Raw genomic sequence first — 24,697 nt, 5'->3', positions numbered from 1 at the left:
CCTGAGTTGGACCCGGCAACCCTACTTGCACCTATGCATGGGTGGAGGGGGGGCGGGCTCTAAAGTTGCCACTCCAGGCGCCATGAAAATCTCTATTACAGTTGATCGACCATGACCAGTTTGCCTGGGTATAAAACGGCTGCTTTGGAGCGTAGACTGTGGCAATATACCCGGCTGAGGTCCCTCCACAGGCCCCACCCCCCAAAAAAAATCTCCAGGCATTTCCCAACCTAGAGCTGGCAACCCTAATGTTCATTTCCAGATGTACTGCAATGTGTCAGTAAAACTGGCCGAAGAAATTGGTTCCCGTAGGCGAAAGCTTGTTACTGATACGGTGTTAGCCTCAAGAAAATCACGCAAGTTGTGTTGAATACTTTCAAGTGACAAATTTACAGCCCACAGTAACAACGGTATGCTAGACGGAAACAACACCCCACCCCAAATGTCTCACGAGTTTGATGGTGTTGCCCTTTGTACGCGTTCTTAACTTCGTGCTACGCATGCGCGTGAGCCTTCCTACGGCGGCCGCAGTCTACGCTCCAAAGCAGCCGTTTTATATCCAGGCAAACTGGTTATGGTCGTACTTTCAGTCAGCCGGCGCCGCCGCAATCAGCTGAAGAAAAGCTCGGATAATGCGCAGGCGCAAACCCCGGTGAATCATAGAGCGGGCGGAGGTGAGGTTAATCTGAAGAAATAGGAGGGTTGGGCGGGGCCTTAGCCGGAAGCGTTAGGGGAGAGCTGTGCTCCGAGTTCGGGTCGGAAGGGAAACAAACCGGCGGGCTGGCTTTGAGGAGGGCAGGTAAGCAGTTGCTTTGTGAAGGCGCTGAATGCGGAGAGGTGAGAAAGCGGTATGAAGGAGTAAGGCGGCAGCCCTAGGGAATTCTCCCTCCCCCGGTTACTCCCAACAGCCACCCTTCACACGCGTATTTACATCCTAATGGGCGTAGTAGGCTCTTACCAACTTCCTGTCCTAGAGTAAAGGGTCTTCTTCGTTTCCTTGTAGTCTGCGGTTTTAAACTTGAAATAAAGACCATTCTCCCTTCCCTGCACACCTGGACTCCTGATTCATGACAACGTGAACTAGAATGCCTCCCTTAAACCATGTATGGAAATGCTTGAAAAATACTCTGGTTTCTCTTCAGATCTCATGCTTGAAAGAGGGAAGAAGTTTCCACTTCTTGACCACTGTGTACTTGTAAGCGGTGTTGAAATCAGTCTTGGGGGTGTGCCCAGAAAATACCAGTTTGTGAATGAATTAGGCCCTGGTTGAAGTTCAGTTTTTTATTTTATTTTTTTACTGATACTGCTGTTTTTAGCAGCTCTACAGCATACAGAAATTTGTCCTTTGCAGTTTCCCTCTGTACTGAGACGATGTTGCAGAACTTTGTTGAATTTCTGTCTGACACAGATTTTCTTTTAAAGAAAAATAGTAGCCCTAAATCCTGATTCCGCCTTATGAAAGCATAGACAAGGAAATCTGATTCTATCTCTCTAAATAAGAGAGGGTGGCACTTCATTTAGCAGAATTTGGCTGCTTTTGTCCACACGGAAGCTGTGTTCTGACAGTTCAAAATAACACAGTGAAGAGTAGCAATTAAAATACTATCCAGTACTTGTCAGCAGGGGTCTTGAAGAACAAGTTATTAATGAGAGTAATGCTAATATCATGCTGCTTTGCACATTTTTCTGGCTGACAATAAACATTTGAATTTTAACATGGGTTTCTTTGGGAGAGGGAATTGTTTGAACGAGTTTTTTTTTACTTGCTAATACTAAGTTTTTTACTTGCTGGTACAATACATATACTTACTGACATATATGTATGCATAGGGTTAAAGCATTAAAAATGCAGCTTTTTGGATACAGTGTCTCCCCCCCCCCCCCCATGATGGCCTTTAATGACTATGAATAAATACAGTCATCTTTAACTTTTTGTTCTTTTAGTATAATGTCCTTATTTTGCTACTTTTGAAACATTCTTGCCCTGGCTTTGTTACAAACTCTAATAATATGTTGTAGTTGTACACTTACTGTTTAATGTTATCCCACTGAAGAGTTAAAAATATTTCAGTTGGTTGGGGTTTTTTTGGTCATATGGACTAAAGTCAGAACAGAGGAACATTGAACTTTCAATTAGCTGACCACTAATTTGCAGGTATCTGAATTCTGTGCGATTTATCACAGACATTCTTTGGTTAAAGCTTTTCCAATCTTACAAATGGGTGAAATAAGGATATTTGTCTCATCAGCTTAACCTACTGATCTTGCCACAGTTAGAAACTGGAGGAATTGCAGTTTTTAATTACCTTATTAAAATATCAGTTCATGGTGAGAAGAAAGCATTTATGTCAGTGGACTCTGCTGTATCTTTAATTATCTCCTTAAAACCACAGATGAGTTTTTTTTTAAATTGCTCTTTTCAGTTAAGCAGGAAATCATTTGACCCTTTTTCCTGGTCTCAATTTGGTTAGCTGGTTGCTGCCTTAGTTCCATTTCCTGTGGGCCTGTACTTGATCTCAGATGAGTTCCTTTTCCAGCAGCAAATTAGTTTATGCCCCAATGGTATCATAGAAAAACCCCAGATGGCTAAATTGAAATAATTCAAATGCTAGGAAGCACTTAATTGGATAATTGGTTTGGCTCAGGTTTTAAGTATTTTAGTGCTAGGCTAATGCCTAATGGGTGTTTTAGAAACAGTAGTTTTGGATTCAGATCTTGCAAAATGCTTTTCACATTTTGCACCTGCTTGTTTTGTCTTAAATTCTAAATATTTATTTTTTTCCTGACATTTTAAGATTTCTCCTGGCCTTGGGATTTCTGATGCTATTTTCTACATTTCATTGTTCGACCTTGGGGTGGAGAGTATAAGAATATAGTTAAATGTATTCTCATTGATATTTAGACCTCTATTTAGTATTTTACACCTGCATAATATGTAGGTGAGTAGACCTGAACTCATGAATGTATGCCTTGCATTCCGCATTTGAATGTATTCATCTTGGTACCCTCTTGGGGAAGGGGGGGGGAATCAGAAAAAAAATTATTTAACAAAGTGCATCTTACAAGTAAATATGTAAAACTTTGCATGTAAGTACCTTTGCATTCCTTGCCTTCAGTCATGTTGCGCTCCTGAAACAGTCTTTGTTATCTTGTCAGTAGACCATTTTTCTTATTCTTCCTTAAATCTTTAGCAGAGCCTTTCTTCAACCAGCCCTCTTCATTTTTTTAACATGACCCTCTATTGGCAGTGGCTCAGTTTCTCCATTTAGACATTTGTTAATATTTGCTTCCTTTACGTAAACTGTTTTCTTCTAAATTCTGAGCATCACATTACCTAGATTGATACTATACATCAGACTTCCAGCTATCAAGATTTAGGATCATGCCCATGATCTGTTTGGAAAGTTTATTTAGGTACAAATTTTGAAAACTTTTTTTTTATGCCAGGCTGGATTTGGGAGGGGAGAAGTATGTGAAATATGCAATAGTCATATAGCAGGTTTGTCTGGATACATTCCATTATCACCATTCAGTGGCCCATAGGCCTTCCCAGTGTAGCGAGACAGTTGGGAGAACCCCCCCCCCCATACTTCTCCTTTCCTCACCCCTGTTTTCCAGTGTTATGTCCCCATCAATGCAAACCAAAGTTAATACCAAGCCAGTTTGCCATCATCTATAATTGGCTCCAGAACTAGAAGAGGAGAAAGGAATACACATGCATGAGGACAGAAGAGCATGATTCAGTGGTGTACACCAGGTCCCTTTACAACAAGCTTTAATTTTTGCTCTAATTTAGATAGCTAACAGCTAAGAAATTAGCTTAATTTCGTTTTAACATACAAAAAACAATATAGGATTTCAGAACATGTAATTGTTGTTGTTTTAAATTACAGTTGCAGTGTTTCGAGAAGAAAGAAGGTTCTGAGGAGTAAAGAGTCCCAATGACAGAACTCTCTGCAAACATACATTTCCAGCATGGGCAGCTAACAGAAAACTCCCCTGACAACCACCTAAGCAATACTGTATGTAAGAAAGCAATTATTTTACATACCAGAACATAAACTGAGTGGTTAATGCATGGTACTTATGATACAAAATAACAGTAAGGCATGGAGTAAAGCTCCTAATATTTGTTAAACAGTTCTTGCAATTATGAATGTGATGATGAGAACCACAGAAAAGTATTTGTATATTTAGTTTTATTTTTTTGTTAACTGAATGTGTTTCATACTGCATGTTTATTTTTTCTTTAGAATGATAGTATTCTGATATTTAGAGAGGAGTTACCAGGCTATTCTGTATGGCTTCGTTTTGTGTATAGTGTAGGATTATGCAGGGCATAGTTACTGCAGACAAAGCCAGTTTCAGCACATAATGGATTGTTAGTTGCAAGACTGTATACTGTTGGTTTCCTGGACACCTTGGGTAGCTTTTATCTCAGAACTTAAAGCTTCCCCCCCTTTACTGGATATATAAAAGTAGTTTAAGTGTGCCAGTTGCTGAGAACCTAACAGATACTACAGACCATTTTGAGGCACCTGTATGAGGCTTAGCATGTGCTATGTTCTCTGTTTCTCATATCTGAATATTTCCTCTCCCAGTCTTGCTGAGGAAAATTCAAAATTGCACTAATGCCTGATAAGAGGTCACAATCAAGGCTCAGAATAATGTCTGTGTTCAAAAGCAATTGATTGGAATCTGAAAGATTTTCCTCTTCAGTTTTTTTGTTTCACCTCTTCTGGATGCAGCTCTGAATTCAGCAAAAAATCACATGACTTGGGTCAGTCAGAATTTCACTGTAGTAACTTGGAAAATATACACAATCCAGAGAATTCCATGTATTTGCTTAAGGCAGCTGTGTACATCGCAATGATTTCCTTGGTTTTCATTTTTGCCTGTGCCCTTCCCTGCACTGAATGCTGTTATTTGGTATCTCTTGGCATTCAGTACTTCCACCAGAAGTATGAGGGATTGCTTTAAGAAGGGATAGACCGAAAAGGCCTTATGCATGTTCTACCTACCCTTTAGATCTCTTCAAGGAACTTATAAACTTTGCTGAAACTAAAACAGATTAAATCCTACTGTAAGCACTTGTTTTTTTATAACCTCTCTGTTTGCAGGAATGTAAATTAATATAACATTTTAATATAGGAAAATATTTTGTAATTTATCCATCCATCCCATAATACTTCTGGGTTTTTTTTCATCTTTTACATATCTGTTGCACTATCTTGCTTTACTGTCTTTGGGCTGTTTGTCTCCATTATGCTGTTCTTGTTGAGTATATAATGAAAGTGAGAGACACAAAATGAGTTAACATGTTGGGTTTGTAAAAGATGCATCAGTAGAGTGGACTAACATTTATGTTTAATTTAAGAGTACCCTGAATGACAAAAATGAGCATTGGCAAGGTGCGATATCTAGACAGTATGCACTAAAGCTTTTTAAATTGCTGAGTTGCTTGTGACCATTTTCAAATCTGCATTTATTCAATCCTAGTACATTTTACTTCAGCCTTCCCCCAGGGAACTCAGAGTACCATGTGTAGTTCTCCCTTCCTCATTTGATCCTAATATCCACTCTGTGTCCTAGGATAGATTGAGAGGGAGAGTGACTAGGCGTAGATCACCCAGTGAACTTCATGGCAGATGAGATATTATGAACTCCGAGATCCTAGTCTGTCATTCTAATCAGTTCATTGTATTGGCTTATTTAAAGATAAGTTATCTGTAAAAATGATTCTTTCTCTTCAGTTTGTGGCAGTAAGAACAATATATACTCCCTCTAAGCTGTGGAGTCTTGTGAGCAAAAATTCTACTCCACTAGCTACTGGCATTAAAGTTGTGAGTTACTGCACAAATTACTTTGCTCTGGGGCCATTTTTCCTGAGCTAAGACAAAAATGCGTGATCCAGAGGCTAAAAAGCTGTGAGCTAGTTCACACTAACTCAGCCTATTTATTTATTTATTTATTTTGGTAAATTTATAATCCGCCCTTTCCCAAATGGGCTCAGGGTGGATTACATCCAAGTTTTTGTTGTTGTTCAGTTGCACAGTCGAGTCCAACTCTTTGTGACCCCATGGACAAAGTCACGCCAGGCCCTCCTGTCTTCCCCCATCCTCCGAAGTCTGCTCAAATTCATGTTAGTTACATCAGTAATACTGTCCAGCCATCTCATCTTTTGCTGTCCCCTTCTTTTGCCTTCTGTCTTTCCCAGCATCAGGATCTTCTCCAGTGAGTGCTTCCTTCTCATTTGGTGACCAAAGTATTTGAGCTTCAGCTTCAGCATCTGACCTTCCAGGGAACAGTCTGGCTTGATTTCCCTTAGGACTGACTGATGTGATCTTTTTGCAGTCCAAGGGACTCTCAAGATTCTTCTCCAGCACCACATCTCAAAGGCATCTATTCCTCTGCGCTCAGCCTTCCTTATGGCCCAGCTCTCACAGCCATACATTACTACTGGGAATACCATTGCTTTGAGTACACAGACTTTTGTTGGCAGGGTGATGTCTCTCCTTTTTATTATACTGCCTAGGTTTGCCATAGTTGTCCTCCCAAAGAGCAAAGGTCTTTTAATTTCATGGCTACAGTCACCATCTGCAGTGCTTTTGGATTCCAGAAATGTGAAGTCTGTCACTACTTCCATGTCTTCCCCTTCTATTTGCCAAGGTGTGATGGAGCGGGATGCCATCATCTTAGTGTTTTTGATGTTGAATTTCAAGCCTACTTTTGTGGTCTCCTCTTTCACCCTCAACAAGAGGTTCTTTAGGTCCTTTTCACTTTCTGCCATTAGAGTGGTATCATCTGCATATCTGAGGTTGTTGATGTTTTTCCCGGCAATCTTAATTCTGGCTTGTGCTTCATCAAGGCCAGCATTCTGCATGATTTACTCTGCATATAAATTAAATAAGCTGGGTGACAATATACATCCTTGTCGAACTCCTTTTCCTATTCTAAACCAATCAGTTGTTTCATATCCTGTTCTGACCGTTGCTTCTTGACCCTTATACAGGTTTCTCAGGAGACATGTGAGGTGGTCTGGTATTCCCATCCTTTAAGGACTTGCCACAGTTTGTTGTGATCCACACAATCAAAGGCTTTAGCGTAGTCAATGAAACAGAAATAGATGTTTTTCTGATACTCCCGTGCTTTCTCCATAATCCAGCGAATGTTGGCAATTTGATCTCTAGTTCCTCTACCGCTCCGAAACCCAGCTTGAACTTCTGGTAGCTCCCGATCTACATACACTGAAGCCTAGCTTGTAGGATCTTTAACATGACCTTCCTGGCATGTGATATGAGTGCAATGGTGCGATAGTTTGAACATTCTTTGGCATTACTCTTCTTTGGGATTGGAATATAAACTGATCTTTTCCAATCCTGTAGCCACTATTGCGTTTTCCAAATTTGCTGACATAATGTGTGCATCACTTTAACAGCATCACCTTTTAGGACTTTGAATAGCTCAACTGGGATACCGTCATCTCCGCTCGCTTTGTTGTTAGTAATGCTTTCTAAGGCCCATTTGACTTCAGGATGTCTGGCTCAAGGTCAGTGATTTCACTGTCATGATTGTCAAGGACACTGAGATCCTTCTTGTATAATTCTTCTGTGTATTCTTGCCACCTCTTCCTGATCTCTTCTGCTTCTGTTAGGTCCCTACCAGTTTTGTCCTTTATCATGGCCATCTTTGCATGAAACGTTCCCTTGATTTCTCCAGTTTTCTTGAAGAGATCTCTTGACCTTCCCATTCTATTATTTTCCTCTATTGCTTTGCATTGTTCCTTCAGGAAGGCCTCCTTATCTCTCCTTGCTGTTCTCTGAAAATCTGCATTCGGTTGGGTGAATCTTTCCTTTTCACCTTTGCCTTTCGCTTTCCTTCTTTCTTCAGCTATTTGTAAAGCCTCATCAGACAGCCACTTCGCTTTCTTGCATTTCTTTTTCTTTGGGATGGTGCTGATTGCTGCCTTCTGTACGATCTCACGAACCTCCGTCCATAGTTTTTCAGGCACTCTGTATATCAGCTCTAGTTCCTTAAACCTATTCTTCACCTCCACTGTATATTCATAAGGGATGTGATTAAGGTCAAACCTGAATGACGTAATGGCTTCCCCAGTTTTCTTCAGTTTAAGCCTTAATTTTGCAATGAGTAGCTCATGATCTGAGCCACAGTCAGCTCCAGGTCTTGTTTTTGCTGACTATAAGGAGCTTCTCCATCTTTGACTGCAGCATATATAATAAATCTGATTTCTGTGTTGCCCATCAGGTGATGTCCATGTGTAGAGTCGCCTTTTAGATTGTTGGAAGAGGGTGTTCGCTATGATCAGTTTGTTCTCTTGACATGATTAGCCTTTGCCCGGCTTCATTTTGTTCTCCAAGGCCAAACTTGTCAGTTGTTCCGGTTACCTTTTGACTTCCTACTTTGGCATTCCAGTCCCCTATGATGAGGACGACATCTTTTTCTGGTGTTAATTCTAGAAGGTGTTGTAGATCTTCATAGAACTGGTCCACTTCAGCCTCTTCATCAGTGGTTGGAGCATAGACTTGGATTACTGTGATATTGAATGGTTTGCCTTGGATACGGACCGAGATCATTCTGTCATTTTTGAGATTGTATCCCATTACTGCTTTCCTCACTCTCTTGTTAATGATAAAGGCCACACCATTTCTTCTGCGGGACTCTTGCCCACAGTAATAGATGTAGTGATCCGCTGAGCTAAATTCACCCATTCCCGTCCCTTTTAGTTCACTGATTCCCAAGATGTTGATGTTCAGTCTTGCCGTATCTCACTTGACTACATCCAGCTTACCTTGATTCATAGAGCTTACATTCCACGTTCCAATCCAGTATTGTTTTTTGCAGCATCGGACTGTTCTTTCATCATCAGACACATCCACAGCAGAGCGTCCTTTTAGCTTTGGCCCAGCCGCTTCACTCTTTCTGTGTTTACTTGGATTTGCCCTCCGCTCTTCCCCAGAAACATATTGGGCACCTTCTGACCTGAGGGGCTTATCTTCCAGCACCATATCTTTTAGCCTTTTGTTACTGTCCATGGGGTTTTCTTGGCAAGGATACTGGAGTGGGTTGCCATTTCCTTCTCCAGTGGATCACATTTTGTCTGGGTTCTCAGCTGTGGCCTGTCCATCTTGGGTGGCCCTGCCATGGCATAGCCCACAGCCTCACGGAACCGAACAAACGCTCTCGCTATGTCAAGGCAGCAATCCATGAGAGGGTACATCCAAGTAAAACCAATCAAATACAGTAAAACCAATAACATTCAATTAAAAGCAAAACAACACAACACAGTAATATATAGCAAAGGCAGGCGGACTCATAGTGCAGGTTGGAATATAATCAGTGGCCCAGATATAATAATTCAGATGACGGATCACAGCTTAGAGGGAACACTGCTTGTAGCACAGTTCCATGTAGGTTTCAAGTAGGGCTGTCAATTTGGTATAGGGTTTAACAAATATTTACCGAAAACTGCCTTTTTGCAGATGCATTTTGCAGATGGCTCAGGGCTGTTGTGTGCTCCAAGAAAGCAGCTGCTGTGTTTACCATAGAGAGACTGTGAGAGAGCTTCTGTGCCCTTCGCTGTGATCTGTTCTCTGTGGCCTGGCCTTAGCTGCTGGTGTTTCTGGGTAGACTGGAGGATCTTCATCTGATAAAATGACTCCTTTTTCGTGTGTTCTGTTCAGATTAGAAGCAGGTTTATTTTTAACTTTTTGAAAGCCTTTAGTTTTCCTCCTGCTTTGGGTGGTTGGTTTACTGTTGGGGGCTGGGTTGCTTGGGGGGGTGGGCTCTGGCATGATCTGGCTTAAAGTGTTTAATCTGTGTTATTTTTATAATCTTTTCTGGGAATCTTAAAAATGTTTTGGAGTTGCCTGTAAAAATTATGCCAGGCTTTGGTTGACCTGGTTGTGTGGGGTCTGATTTCTTCCTCTGTTTTCCCTTGGCCAGGCTGTGGTGGCTTACTCACCAGTTGAACTGCTGGTGGTGTTTTACTGTTTTTCCTGGTTGTGTTGGGGTGTATGCAAGTGGTTTGGACTGCTTTTGGGTTTTGGGTGCTTGGCCTTTGCTTGGCTGTTCCTCTCTGGAGCCTGAGACATGTTTGGCCAGGCCTGGTGGTGACCTGACCTGTTGAGCTGTTGGTTGTGTTTTACTGTTTTTTGTTGGGGATGTGTGTGTCTTTGTAAAGTCTTTTGGGATGCCCACAATAAGGTCCAGCCTTTTTGGGTCTTGGGAGAGAATCGCAGCTGCCCTGGAATTTTGGGGACTCTCCCCCAAACCCCCTCCCCTCCAGGTGGCTTCCATTGTGCCCTATGTTGTGCCATTGACTTCAATGGCCCATAGAGTATAATGGTGGGATAGCGGCACCCTCTTTGAGTGCCCTTGGAATGGGACCCCCTGGTCCAAACATTTTGAGACTTGGGGGTTCCTTGGGGGAGAGTCCCCTGAAGCTTTGCTGCAGTTTTGGGGACTCTCCCCCAAACTCCCTCCTCCCCAGGGGCTTCCATTATGCCCCATGTTCTGCCATTGACTTCAATGGCCCATAGGGTATAATGGTGGGATAGGGGTACCCTCTTTGGGTGCCCCTGGAATGGGACTCCCTGGTCCAAACATTTTGGGACTTGAGGGTTCCTTGGGGGAGAGTCCCCTGAAGCTCCACTGCAGTTTTGGGGGTTCTCCCCCAAACCCCTCTCCTCCAGGCGGCTTCCATTATGTCCTATGTTGTGCCATTGACTTCAATGGCCCATAGGGTATAATGGTGGGATAGGGGCACCCGAAGAGGGATTGGACCCCCTGGTCCAATCGTTTTGGGACTTCAGGGTTCATTGGGGGAGAGTCCCCTGAAGCTTCACTGCAATTTTGGGGGCTCTCCCCCAAACCCCCTCCCCTCCAGGCGGCTTCCAATATAGCCTATGTTGCCATTGACTTCAATGGCCCATAGGGTATAATGGAGCCGGATATATCTAGATATCTCAGTATATTAGGATATATCCGGATACTACTATTTGGAGATATCCGGAATACTGAAAAATTTATTACCGAATATTTCCGGATCCGGATATTACCCAAAAATTTTTTGATTGACAACCCTAGTTCTAAGGTGTTTTGCTTGTTGGAAGAAGTGTTCAACAACCAAGCATGAAGACTCCAGTGATCTTTGATCAAGAAAGTGGGCCTGGCAACCGTGGCAAAATATACTCAGTTTCTCCCATAATAATGAGATTGCTTCTGAATCCTTGGCAATACTAAAGCCAGTGATCTGATAAATCAGTGTGAAAGCTAAAAGCTTTGTAATTATTACATTTTGTTGTAATAAAAGACAGGTAAATGATCAGTCTCATAATTTGGAGGGGAAAGCTATTTAACATTGGATCTTGCATGTGTAAACTGGTCCCAAAGGAACCTTTCTCATTAAATATGTGGCTTCATAGGCAGCTTTGGTTCTTTGCCTTGTCAGTAAAACTGTGATTCATTATGAAATCTTTATTTCCAGTAACAGTCAGTAACCCTGATCTGGATAGCCCATGCTAGCCTGATCTCATCAGATCTCGGAAGCTAAGCAGGGTCGGCCCTGGCAAGCATTTAGATGGAAGACCTCCAAGGAATACCAGGGTCATTACATGGAGGCAAGCAGTGGCAAACCACCTCTGAACATTTCTTGCTTTAAAAACCCTGCAGGTTTATTGTAAGTCAGTTGTGACTTGACAGCACTTTCCACCACAACACTTAACAGTCTTATGTTCTATCCAATCAAAATGGGTATGTTAACAGCAGTGTTCCCTCTAAGTTATGAAGTATTGTGAGCAAAAATTCTACTTTGTGAGCTACTGATTTGGCTGCTGCATAAATTAGTTTCCTCTGGGGCCATCTTTCCTGAGCTAAGACAAAAATATGTGAGCCAGGGACCAAAAAACTGTGAGCTGACTCACACTAACTCAGCTTAGAGGGAACACTGGTTGACAGTAATATCAAATGCCTAGTACTCAGGGCTTTTTGATAGAAAAAGCCCAGCAGGAACTCATCTGCATATTAGGCCACATCTCCTGACATCACCATTAATTCATGCAGGGTTTTTTAATAGAAAAGCCCAGCATGGATTCGTTTGCATATTAAGCCAAACCCCCTGACACCAAGCCAGACAGAACTGCATTCCTGTGTGTTCTTGCTTAAAAAAAGCCCTGCTAGTACTGAATGAGAAGGAAACCCAGAATCTGACATACAGAGAACTTCTAAATCCCTTTATCTCACTATTGTACACATATTGAAACAAGACCGTTTAAGCCCTTCTTTTGTTACAAAAAACTGTAATGTCTGAATTAAAATAAATAAATAAATAAATACAATGCATATCCATGGTTCTCAGCCTGTGTAGGTAGTGTATTTGGCAGATGTACACAGGATCAGGCAAGAGGGCAACATCCGTGTCAAAGTGTATTGCTCTCAACATTGCTCACAGCCAAAATAGCAGATGCTTGTAAATCTTCAGTTCCTTGCATCCAACTATCATTTGAATGTCTTTTGAAAACCTTAATGAACAGTAGATGTTAAATTTTTGTATTAAAGTTAATGATTTCTCTGCATCTGATACCAAATTTCTGCTTCCTATGTGTGGCATATCAAAGCTTCATTCTGGCCCCTACACAATGTTGCTCTTTCAGTACATTACTGTCATCTCCTTTACATTATTTTATTCCTTGAGCATGAAGCTTTTTCAGGAAGGCATTAAGATTTTTAGAGAGATTTATTTCAAGGAAGCCTGAAGGCTCATCCTGTGTCCACAAAGTATACCTCTAGTATTCCTCCCATATCTCTTCCTAAACCTTGCAGTAATGTTTGAGAACAATTAGACACATTAGGAAGATTCCTGAGTTACAAGCTCATCATCAGTCAGATAAATTAGTTCACAAGTATAGTATTAAAACTACAGAGAGAGGGTGAGTTGATTTAAAAGACAAGTTAAAAAAAAAATTAAAAGTCCTGCCTACATGTTTGAAAGCCAAGGCAGGTTCTAAGTCTATATTTGTGGGACTTCATCTTTATTCTGATTTTCAGTGGTCAGAAAAGCTATTTTCACCTCTAGGGTGTGAAAACAAGTTGGAGCTGACAGAGAAAAAGTATACTGTCGGCTCCTAAAGGAAGAGGAAAGTTTCCTGTCTTAGGTTAAAGTGACTGACTGGGAGAAGATTGTGCCTGGGTTGGGCCCCTCTTCGGGGAAATGGAACTAGAGAAGTTGGGAAATTCTAGGTTGGTGCTGGGAGTAGCTTGGCAGTGATCCTATCTCTAAAAAGTAGTAGTAATTGACAAAACAGAAGACGAGCGGAAGAGAGAGAACTTCTCCCACTTGCCAGTCTGCTGAGGCTGTGTGGGTGTGTGTATGTATGCAGTGCATGCAACAGTTAAGCTGATCCCTAATATAATCAGAAGGATAAATTAAATATTTCTCAGCAAATAGATATGATTTGCTATTACACGGGTACACACACACTTTCTAACAGCCCTGCAGAACCCAAGCCCACTAATCTGATTCTCTCAATAGTACCAGAGAATCAAAGGGTTAGCATAGGTATAGAAGCCAGTAATGGGAAAATCTGCAATGCTGTGCATAGCATAGTGTTGTCTGGCACCGCTTCCTTCATTTCCAGTTGGGAGTTAAGGCACTGGCAAAGAGCAGAGGAAGTTTTCATCCAGGCACAGTTCTGTTCCACCCCTTCAATTCTATTGCCTTGGGTTTGAAATTAACTGTTTACTTCGATAGTTGCCAGCGTTCCTGTTTATCTTTAGTATTACTCATCCGTCTTGAATATACACAGTACATATTTGCCTATAACCCAGTAGTACAAGGGTTTGATTGAAACACTTTCAGATACTTTAGATGCATAATGGCTGATGGCAGTGAGGAATATGTACCTTTGCTTCCAGTGCACTTGGTATGTCTTATTTCTGTGTATAATGCTAATCAGGTAGGAATTTGTGATTTTTCTAATTGTTGGAACAAGATGTGTTTGAAGTGACAGTTTCTTGTGTCATGCAAGATGCACCTTTACTCAGATGTAACAGACAAAATGACTTTCCAGGTGGTGGTGTTATTTCCTTGCTTATCCTCTAATAGTTTTAAACTGCAGTCCTGAGTGCAGTTTCTTAGGCTAAATTTTTACTGAGGGGCAATTTCTTTTAAGACTTTTTTCATGTTTATTTTGCTACAAATGTTTGTAATACTCTTAATAATGCTGACGTGATTTTGTTAGAAATTCATCTCAGTGTAGGACACAGGGACCTTTTGGAATGAAGAATCAATATTCAAAAATATACCTTTTTCTTCTTAAGACTTGAATATATCTCTATAAATCCATCAGTTGATGTTCTCATGGCCTTATTAGGTATAAGTTTAATGCAGGGAACTGGTACCCATATTTCTAATTTTCATCAGAATGGGAAGTTTAGTATCATGGGTACAGCTGTCTCATAAACCTGTGATCTTTTTCTCTCTCTGAGAGCCAGTTTGGTGTAGTGGTTGAATGCACATATGCTTATTTGAGAGAACCAGGTTTTATTCCCCACTGGGAGAACTGGGTTGATTCCCTGCTCCTTCACATGCACCTGCTTGGAGTGACCTTGGGTCAGTCATAACTCTCAGAGCTGTTCTGCTCAAGAACAGTTCTGGGAGAGCGCTCTCAGTCCCACCTACCTCACAGGGGAGGGGGAAGGGGAAGGGGGAAAAAATTATAAGCTGCTTTGGGATTCCTTCAGGTAGTGAAGGACAGGGTATAAATCCAGTCTCTTTTATAGATTTTGCTGCTTCTTAGAGTCGGAAACAACTGGTGCTTGCACAGGGGACTACCTTTTTAGTTAATCCATTTTAATTGGATATTTTTACTTATGAAGACAAATTAGTATGGCTGTACAGTAATATGTAGTTAAGTTCAGAAACACTAGGATAGTACAGAAGGTTAAACTTTATATTTCTAGATCACTTCTGTCACCTTCTATAAACTTATATGTTATTGCCCTTCTATCTGCTCCTTTTTATGGATATGCCTACTTTACTTTTTTTTAACCTATGGCTCATTTTGTAATTTTTAATTATAAGAGAACTTACCTCCAGCAACAGACAGTCAGTCTTGTGGGATGTAAGAGTAGGAGTGGGTATTGAGTGCAAAAAAGAAAGAATTATGAGCTAAATCCTAGCTTGGTTTGTTACTGGTCATGTGGGTTTGAACCAGAAACCAAAATGCACTTATTCTCTAGGATTTTCACAAAATTGGCCGCTATACTGACAACACATCTAATTTAAATGTATCAAAGCAATGTACTGAAAATCTAATTGTGAAATGTAAATAAATTTTAAAGTAATTAGCACAGCACCCAATTTTGTGAAAAGCCTAAAACAAGCAGGTTTTGGTATCTGAGCCTAGCTCTCATGACCTACTTGTCCCCACTTTCTTTCCCCCTGTTCCACTTCAACTCCACAGTGTGTTTTTCAGAATACAAGAAGGAACATTGCATTGTTTTTGCACAAAAGGGGAAGGAGAGGACTTCTCAGTTACATTTTCCGTAGCATCCCTCACCCAGTCTTTATTCTTACATCAGAGTCAACCATCTGTTCATAATAAGGGCAGTGTTTTCTGAATTAGTTTTATTTGTCAGATTTTACATCCGGTTGTTGTTAGAACTGTCTTGTGATGTTATCATGTTTACTGAGAGTTGCTGAATTACTTGAAAAATAATGATGTCGTAATAAGAAGGAAAATGGCACTGCAAACTGGGGTGATTCTCACATTTTAGGTTCTGGGATGCTACTTCAGACAGTATGTCCAAGAGTACAACTTTTGATGCAAAAGTCAAAATGAAATAATATTTCTTTATTGTTTAGACTTCTGTCCTGCCCTTTCCTGCATGCAGAGCTCAGGGCAGCTCACAACAAATCTAAAAAACAACAAATAGAATAAAATGGTAAAATGTTTTACAGTACAATAAATTAACAAAATATCCAGATGGCTCAGTAGTCTATAAAATGCCCAAGGTCAAAAAAGGCAGTAGGCAAACACTCCCATAACAGTTGAATTATGCTACACCAATTCTAAGTATGATATGTATGCCCTGAAGCTCATCAAGAGTAAGGATTTTGTGGAGTGATGGGGCACTGCCACTTGCCTATTCAGCAACTAGTACTGATTATTTGCAACTTCAACCCTCATTTATCTCATTTTATATATTCATTTATTTAGAAAATGTGTTTAAAAATTAGAAAAATGTTGTTGTCTGTTCAAATAAGCCTTTCTATTTTTATCATCACCGAGAAGTTTCATATTGAAATGGGATGGAGAAAGTGATGAAGTAGATAAAAGCAGTCACTAATTTAAAGTCCAGTCAACGACCAGTTTAATATTTTTTGTACCTTTGCAGATAGCAGAATCAAGAATATTGTAGACTCAAGAATATTGTAGACAAAGTGATTCAGGTATATGTTCAGTTCTTCAGGGCCTGTAAGGCAAAGCCTATGGTTGAGGTAGTGATTATCTATAATGGCCTCTCCTCCACTTTGCTCTGTCTAGCAGTGTTTGTAGTCCATCATAGCTGCTTTCTTAAACCACCTGCTTCCCTGGTTGGTTTTGTTTCAGTCTGTAGCTACACAGAATTTGGACTTTTATCCAGTTCACTAAACTGCTTAGCTGGCACTTCTTAAGGGTTTTTATGTAATATCTGTAATTGTTTTATGGCTTGTATTCTATTTTAAATTTTTGTGTGTGTTTAAGAATATTGTAACCCACTCTGAGCCTGCTGCGCAGGAGTGGACGGGCTAGAAATCAAACAAAATAGATAAGCACACTAACTTTAATTTGACATTTGCAATTTCAAAGCACTAATATCAACAAGGACAAAATACCCAAATACAGGCAACCTAGCACAGTTTCACTGTGACCCCCAGAACTGACCCAGTAGGCGACTATATGCCCTCATTTCTATTAATCTGCAGTTATCTTTTTTTTGCTTCGTTTTTTTTCTGTAGTGTGATCAGTTTTTCTTTTGATTACTGCAGAACAAAGTACTCTTTGTTTTAGATTCTTGCTGCTGGCTCTTTCCTTCCTTTCACTCTTGTTTCTCTTTGTAATTTATTTTTATCCCTTTGTTCTGGTTCTACTCATGGTTCCGTATGGTTTTCCATCCAATCATTGATTGAACTTGCACAGATCAGTCAGTGAGCCCCCACCTCTGTAATTTAGAGCATAAAATACATGTATGGTTTGTTGATACTTAAGAAAATAGAATTTATTTCTAACAAAAATGTTTCTAGAATGACAACACTGAAAGACGACGGCATGATAATCCTGATTCAGAGTCGAATGGGCAGCCACAGAACAGCACTCGGCAAGTGGTGGAACAAGATGACGAGGAGGAAGAGCTAACACTGAAATATGGAGCAAAGCATGTGATAATGCTCTTTGTGCCTGTCACACTTTGTATGGTGGTAGTTGTTGCAACCATCAAGTCTGTCAGCTTTTATACACGCAAGGATGGACAGCTGTATGTATCAACTTTTTCTTTGCTTTTGCTTTCTTGCCCTGAAGTCCTGCAGTTCCTTTCATTCTCTGATGTTACACTGATATTTCAAGTTTTAACTAGTGACAGCAGTAGTCTCATTTTCTAAATCATGGGTGGCTTCCATAGAGGTATGAACTAGAACTAAGGGAGTTTGGGTACAGATTCATGTGGCAAAGTGGCACCTAACATTCCTTCCATCTCCAAGTTGCTTTTCTTCTGACCAAAATTAGACATAAACCTTGCTGGAACAGCAGTCAGTGGTAGAAGGTGGAGCTAGGGTTCAGCATGCTCTTCAGTACATTTTAAACTGCTTCAATCCCCATCTTATACCTGTTCAGTATCACCCACATTTATAATAAACTGTCAGGTATAGCAGTTCAAATGACATTCAGCATAACTTTTTTTTCAATATGTACATTAACAATGATGGTTTTCCTGTGTAAAGATAACCAGCTCATATTTTGTAAAAGTTTTGAGTCTCATGTGCCAAATAAGGCTCAGTTTATTTATCCCAAAGCTGTGATTTTATTTCTTTAATTAAAATATTTGTTCCCTTCTTAATGTATATATGCAGGGCTTTTTTTGTAGCAGGAACTCCTTTGCATTTTAGGCTACACCCCCCTGATGTAGCCAATCCTCCAAGAGCTTACAGGGCTGTTCTTACAGGGCCTACTGTGTGCTCTTGGAGGATTGACTACATCAGGGATGTGTGGCCTAATATGCAAAGGAATTCGGCTACAAAAAAAAGCCCTGTGTGTGTGTGTATATATATATATATACACACACACACAAACAAATTCAGGAAACAACATTTTCTAGCTTTTTAGTCAGAAACCTTACTTCCTCTAATAATTTGCCAATACTCTAATGCTGTCAGTTGATCTGTGTGTCTTGAGGTGTGTGCACACATACATCTCCCTTAATGCTTTAGAAATAAAAATCTTGAATGTATAAGAAATGTAGTCCTGTTAGCTAGTTTATTCAGTCTTCTTGCTTTTGTGGCTTTGTTTGCAATACTGAATGATGAAGTAGCAAGTCACTTGTTTTTTAATTCATTTCATATCCACTAGATGGTGTGTGCATAAAGGCACTGTTGAGAAGGAGCGTGACTTTTAACAGTGCAGTGCTAAGCAGAATTACACTCTTCTAAGTACATTAGCTTCAACGGACTTAAAAATGCATGACTCCGCTTGGTATTGCAGTATATATTTTAAAATCGTTGGATATTTCTTTAAGGTGTTTAATTGGAAAACTGTAAGAATTTAACCCATTTGTATGGCATACATTTTACTTGTATTTTTTTTGTATTGTGTTTCAGCATCTACACTCCATTCACAGAAGAAACGGAAACAGTTGGACAAAGAGCTCTGAATTCTATTCTCAATGCTGCTATCATGATCAGTATCATAATTGTCACGACCATTCTCCTGGTTGTGCTTTATAAATACAGGTGCTATAAGGTGAGGAGGGGTTTACTGAACCATGATATTATCATGCACTGTGTATCAAAGAATAAACTGAGATCTTCAAACATGTCTTTACTCATGCTTTTAAGAACATATTTGAATATACCAGTGGTCCAAATAAAGCATTCTTAAGCCTATGCCTAAGCTAAAAATTGAAGTGAAAGTTCAGCTTTGACATTTTATAATTTTTATTGTTTTAAACTACGAAAGAAAGAAAGAAGCATTGCAGAGAGTACATAAAAAGAGGGCAAAAAGGGGGGGGGGAAAGGGCATTAACCGAGTGAGGAAAACATAAACAGAAACCAGTACAAATATATCAATTATAATTTTACCTCCTAATAAAATATTCAAATCATTCTACCTACAAGTATAAAAATCTCCATAACTTTTACCTTCCTTTCTTCCATTATCAGGACAGAAAAACATAAAAAACTTCTTTTAATAAACTAGTAATAGCAATGTAAGTCTAAACATTTCTTCTTAAACACAAATAGGTGTAACAAATTACAGAGAACAATTTTTTTTTCAAATCTCTCTCAACGCCAAATTTTATCTCGTTTACCTTAAGCCTATTATTAACACAAATTAGATTATTGGTTTAATAAAATCCTTATTAAAACAAGCACATAGGAATCATTTCTTTATCCTTAGTAAATTTCATAAAATACAACTAAATAATTTGTCTATCTCAGTCTTTAACATTTCTTCAAATAAGATATTAAAAACAAATCTACCAAGTTATCAAACCTTGCAGATTATACAGCAATTATGCTATCTGCCTTTTCAACCCTTAATCCAACTCTTACAGCATTATAAACAATTTCACTATGTAGGCATACTTTAAATATATCTACTATATAGAGAAATATGTTATCTGCACTCATTAACATTAATCCCAGATGACTATATATTTAATTATAATTTTACCAACTCTCTACTTCACAGTCTCCCTTGTTCTTTTAAAGTCAAACATATGTTCATTATTAATGGTTACATGTTTATTTATCCACAAGGAAGAAAGGAACCAAATTCCAGAATCCTTCTTCCCAAAGATTAAAAACTTTTACGTTCCTTTAATTTCTGTACCCATATTACATTGGAGGCAGTCCATTTAGTCACAGTTGCCTTTTAAAATCATATACCACTTCTTAGTCAAAGTTCCATGTCCAACCATTCACAAAAATAAAAGAAAAAATCCAAAATCCTTTTTCCGAAAAGCTTTCCACATCTTTATTTGTTGATTGGAGTGCATCTTTTCTCTTTTCAACATGGCCTGCCCCCTCAACCACGGGGGGTAGAATTCAACACCATTTTTCCCTCTCAGCCTAATTCCGCTGTGTCTTGATTTTCGGCCTGGTTTTAAAACTGCGACAGGGAGACCATCTTGATTTTCCTTTGTTTCGAATCGTATCACTTTCCCCTTCAAATTTCAGAGCATTCAGCCCCTGTAGATTTGCAATTTCATTAGCTGTCAGCATAAAACCACTCATTTGGTCTTTAAGGAGCTGCATAAATGAGATAAGATCTTCTTTCAGAGAAACAAGATTTGAACAGATATCTTTTCCATGAGACATTTCGCTAAGCAATTCCATTTTTCTCTGATAACAAAACCCAGATCAGCTTGTAAAATCGCTTCAAGCTCCTGCTAATCCACATTCCACAACAGCTCCATCTAAAGCTTTAAATGCCATTCTTTCAAATACAGTCAGGCGATAAAGAGAGATCTCTAAAATATATCTCCTTTGTGTTCAGATCATAGTGCGACCTCTTAATAATCTCTTTAGTATGTGTCCAATTATAATCTGGGTCAATTTTAGTAAATGTATTCAATCCAATTTAAATAGTTAAGATTGCTCATGACATTCCGAGGCCTCTTGTTCTTCTTTTGAGCTAGTCTCTTGTTGTTATGCAGAGTGACCCATCAGGGAGTAGAATTAGAAGAACACCTACTTGTTAAGTAGAATCATCACTTTAGGAGTAGAGGAACGCTACTTCAAAGACGTACTGGAGGAAACGAAAGCAAGAAAGTGGTGGGAGTTCTTCTTTTTCTGCTGACATACCAGCTTTCATGGCCGCAGAGCTTCAGGACATACAGGAAACACAGAGGCAGGTGCCGCTGAGCCCCTCTCTCCCCGTAAAAAACCCATGCCTAAGAAGAAGCCTCTCCGGGCTTTTTCTGTGGGGGCATCACTTCTGTGACACCCCTCCAACAGCCAGACTCAGAGCTGCCACTGAGAGACGATCTGCAAGCAGCTCTGAAACCAAGATGATGGAGCCCGGAAGTTGAAAGTTCAGCTTTGAAAGAATGTAGTAAATTTATTACAGTAACTATTAAATATATTTCAGATACTATAGAAAGAAAGAAATCATGGATATTTAAATGATCAGTGACAAGTTGTTTTTTACTTGACTTCAGTGGTCTTATTTCCAAGAGGACACTAAATGATGAATCAAGTTCTTTTTTGAACCGTGAGGTATAAATAAACATTGGGTAGCTTTTAGGGATAGACACAAACTGTATTTTTGTTTGGTTCATGGATGAACCACAAACCTGTACAAATGGAGAGGTTGGTTTGCAAACCGACCCAGTTCATATCAGTCCGTGAACCATTTGAAGTTTAAACCCCTGCTTTCTGCTCCCCACCTCTTTTTGCAGGAAGCAGAAAGCAGGGGGTCATTTAAACCAAATAGATGAGTGGCAGGGAGTTCACAGCTGCTCAGCTGTTTGATTTCAATGGCTGGGAGCCATTTAAACCACTGCTTTCTTCTCCTGTTTGCAAGAGTTAAACCGAACAGCTAAGCATCAGAGAGCTCCCTGCTGCTCAGCTGTTTTTTGTGAACCCCTGCTTTCTGCTCTCCATGAACTGCATCAAATTTCATAAAAGTTCATGATAGTTCTTCAGTTCATAAACATCATTTCACAAACTGGCCAGAATTCATGACGAACTTTAGTTTGTCAGTCAGTTCATTCCCATTCTTAGTTGCTTTATCTGCCTACAGACACCTGAAGCAAGTTACAACCATTTCAAATGCCTAGTCTTTAATAGTAAAAACTAGGGCTTTTTTTTGCAGCAGGAACTCCTTTGCATATTAGGTCACACACTCCTGATGTAGCCAATCCTCCAAGAGCTTACAGGGCTCTTAGTAAAGGGCCTACTGTGAGCTCCAGGATGATTGGCTACATCAGGGTGTGTGGCCTAATATGCAAAGGAGTTTCTGCTACAAAAAAGCCCTGGTAAAAACCAGTGGGACCCCACAAGAAACCTGCAGGAGCAACCATCCCATTTTACCACCTTTGATTCCTCCCTTCTCCCTCCCCCCCACTTCTCTCTCCCCCCCCCCTTATTTTCCCCCATATCTACTGACACCCTTTCTTTCTGTCTCCCTCATCTCATCTCTTTCTCTGCCTTCCCACACCCCATCATTTACCCTCTCTTCATCAGCAGCAGTGGTGGCTTGTCCACTTTGCTGCCTCCCCCCCCCCCCCCCCACAGCTTTGCCATGTTGGCCACTGACTTCTCCACAGCAACTTTGCTGCCTCAGACACTCACCTAGTGTCTCACCCGACTTCTTCACCACCTCGGTGATGGCAGCAACTTCCCTTATGCTGGCCTGCTGTTTTGCTGCATCAGTGGTGATGGTTACACTGGAGATGGCTTCTCTGCCTCAGCAGATGCAGGGATTTCTCCTCCATCCACCTGCAGCTCATCCTCTGCGGCTTTGCTGCCTCAGTGGTGGGGACAACAGGGGCTTCTCCTCAGTGGTGGCAGGGATGACTTTTCTGCCTGGGAACAGAAGCTTTTCTACCTTGGTAGTGGTAGTAGGAACAGTTTCTCTGTCTCAGTGGTGGCTTGTCCAACTCAGCAGCTATGGGGACAGCCCCCCCACCAATGCCTACAGCTTTGTTGCTTTGGCAGGGATGAGGCTTCTGTGCTTTCTTGCAGCTTCACCATGGTCAGAGGGTGACTCCCCAAACTGCCTGTAGTTCACCACCTGGATGGCAGGGTGGGTTTTGGAGAGTGTCAGAGCACTGTCTGCACTTGTGGAGAATATCAGGCAACACTTTTGGTTTTTGGGGGAGAGTTAAACTGCCCTTCATATTTTCTTTTACCTTTTCAGATTTTTATCCAAACCTTGGCGGAGGGGGCGGTCCCCCAAGTTTGCAGAAGCATGTGTTTTCTGTCAATTTGGGCCTGATTCATGGATTTCCGTATCTGCTGATGGGCCCGCACTTGACTATTTAGAATATAAGGAGATATTATTGCGCATTCAATACTGATAACAAAAGACCATTATCAGACTGGGGATGGCAGGATAGGGATGTGACTTTTATAATGTGTGACAAGCCAGAATCCAAATGGTAGATAATATAAGAATCCATGCATGCCATTCTGTGCTGCTTGGAAGAGGTGTGTGATACAGATGTAAAACCCACTAATTCTTGGATCCTGCAGTTGTTTTCTGTTGATGTAAGGGACTTTTGTGAGCAGAGTGATACTTCCCTCCCATTGCAGCCTCAGATTTCCCCCCAGATGCTGCTTTTGGTGGACAAGGGACTTTTATGGAGCAAGAAGTACAGACATAAGAACATAAGAGAAGCCATGTTGGATCAGGCCAACGGCCCATCCAGTCCAACACTCTGTGTCACACAGTGGCAAAAAATTTTATATATACACACACACTGTGGCTAATAGCCACTGATGGACCTGTGCTCCATATTTTTCTCTAAACCCCTCTTGAAGGTGGCTATACTTGTGGCCGCCACCACCTCCTGTGGCAGTGAATTCCACATGTTAATCACCCTTTGGGTGAAAAGTACTTCCTTTTATCCGTTTTAACCTGCCTGCTCAGCAATTTCATCGAATGCCCACGAATTCTTGTATTGTGAGAAGGGGAGAAAAGTACCTCTTTCTCTACTTTCTCCATCCCATGCATTATCTTGGAAACCTCTATCATGTCACCCCCACGGTCGACATTTCTCCAAGCTAAAGAGTCCCAAGCGTTTCAACCTTTCTTCATAGGGAAAGTGCTCCAGCCCTTTAATCATTCTAGTTGCCCTTCTCTGGACTTTCTCCAATGCTATAATATCCTTTTTGAGGTGCGGCGACCAGAACTGCACACAGTACTCCAAAAGAGACTGCACCATCGATTTATACAGGGGCATTATGATACTGGCTGATTTGTTTTCAGTTCCCTTCCTAATAATTCCCAGCATGGCATTGGCCTTTTTTATTGCAAACGCACACTGTCTTGACATTTTCAGTGAGTTATCTACCACGACCCCAAGATCTCTCTCTTGGTCAGTCTCTGCCAGTTCACACCCCATCAACTTGTATTTGTAGTTTGGATTCTTGGCCCCAATGTGCATTACTTTGCACTTGGCCACATTGAACCGCATCTGCCATGTTGACGCCCACTCACCCAGCCTCAACAGATCCCTTTGGAGTTCCTCACAATCCTCTCTGTTTCTCACCACCCTGAACAATTTAGTGTCATCCGCAAACTTGGCCACTTCACTGCTCACTCCCAACTCTAAATCATTTATGAACAAGTTAAAGAGCATGGGACCCAGTACCGAGCCCTGCGGCACCCCACTGCTTACCATCCTCCACTGCGAAGACTGCCCATTTATACTCACTCTCTGCTTCCTATTACTCAGCCAGTTTTTGATCCACAAG

The 24,697-nt window shown here is 40.7% G+C and overlaps 1 protein-coding gene across 2 annotated transcripts in view; it reads left to right on the top strand.

Moving 5' to 3' along the window:
• Positions 1–593: 593 nt before the first annotated feature.
• Positions 594–24,697, top strand: part of PSEN1 (presenilin 1) — a 65,441-nt gene continuing 41,337 nt past the window's right edge. The window contains exons 1-4 of one of the 2 annotated variants that reach the window (XM_060261443.1): positions 594–674; positions 3,894–4,022; positions 17,306–17,535; positions 18,872–19,013. In XM_060261443.1, the coding sequence (XP_060117426.1) occupies positions 3,942–4,022; positions 17,306–17,535; positions 18,872–19,013 (453 nt within the window). In that variant the 5' untranslated portion in view covers positions 594–674; positions 3,894–3,941. The other variant, XM_060261444.1, reaches the window with a different exon arrangement.

This window comes from Heteronotia binoei, chromosome 21 (assembly GCF_032191835.1).
Source record: "Heteronotia binoei isolate CCM8104 ecotype False Entrance Well chromosome 21, APGP_CSIRO_Hbin_v1, whole genome shotgun sequence".
NCBI lineage: Eukaryota > Metazoa > Chordata > Lepidosauria > Squamata > Gekkonidae > Heteronotia > Heteronotia binoei.
The sequence above is the reverse complement of the archived record's forward strand: the minus strand, read 5'-3'. Positions and strand labels throughout refer to the sequence as shown.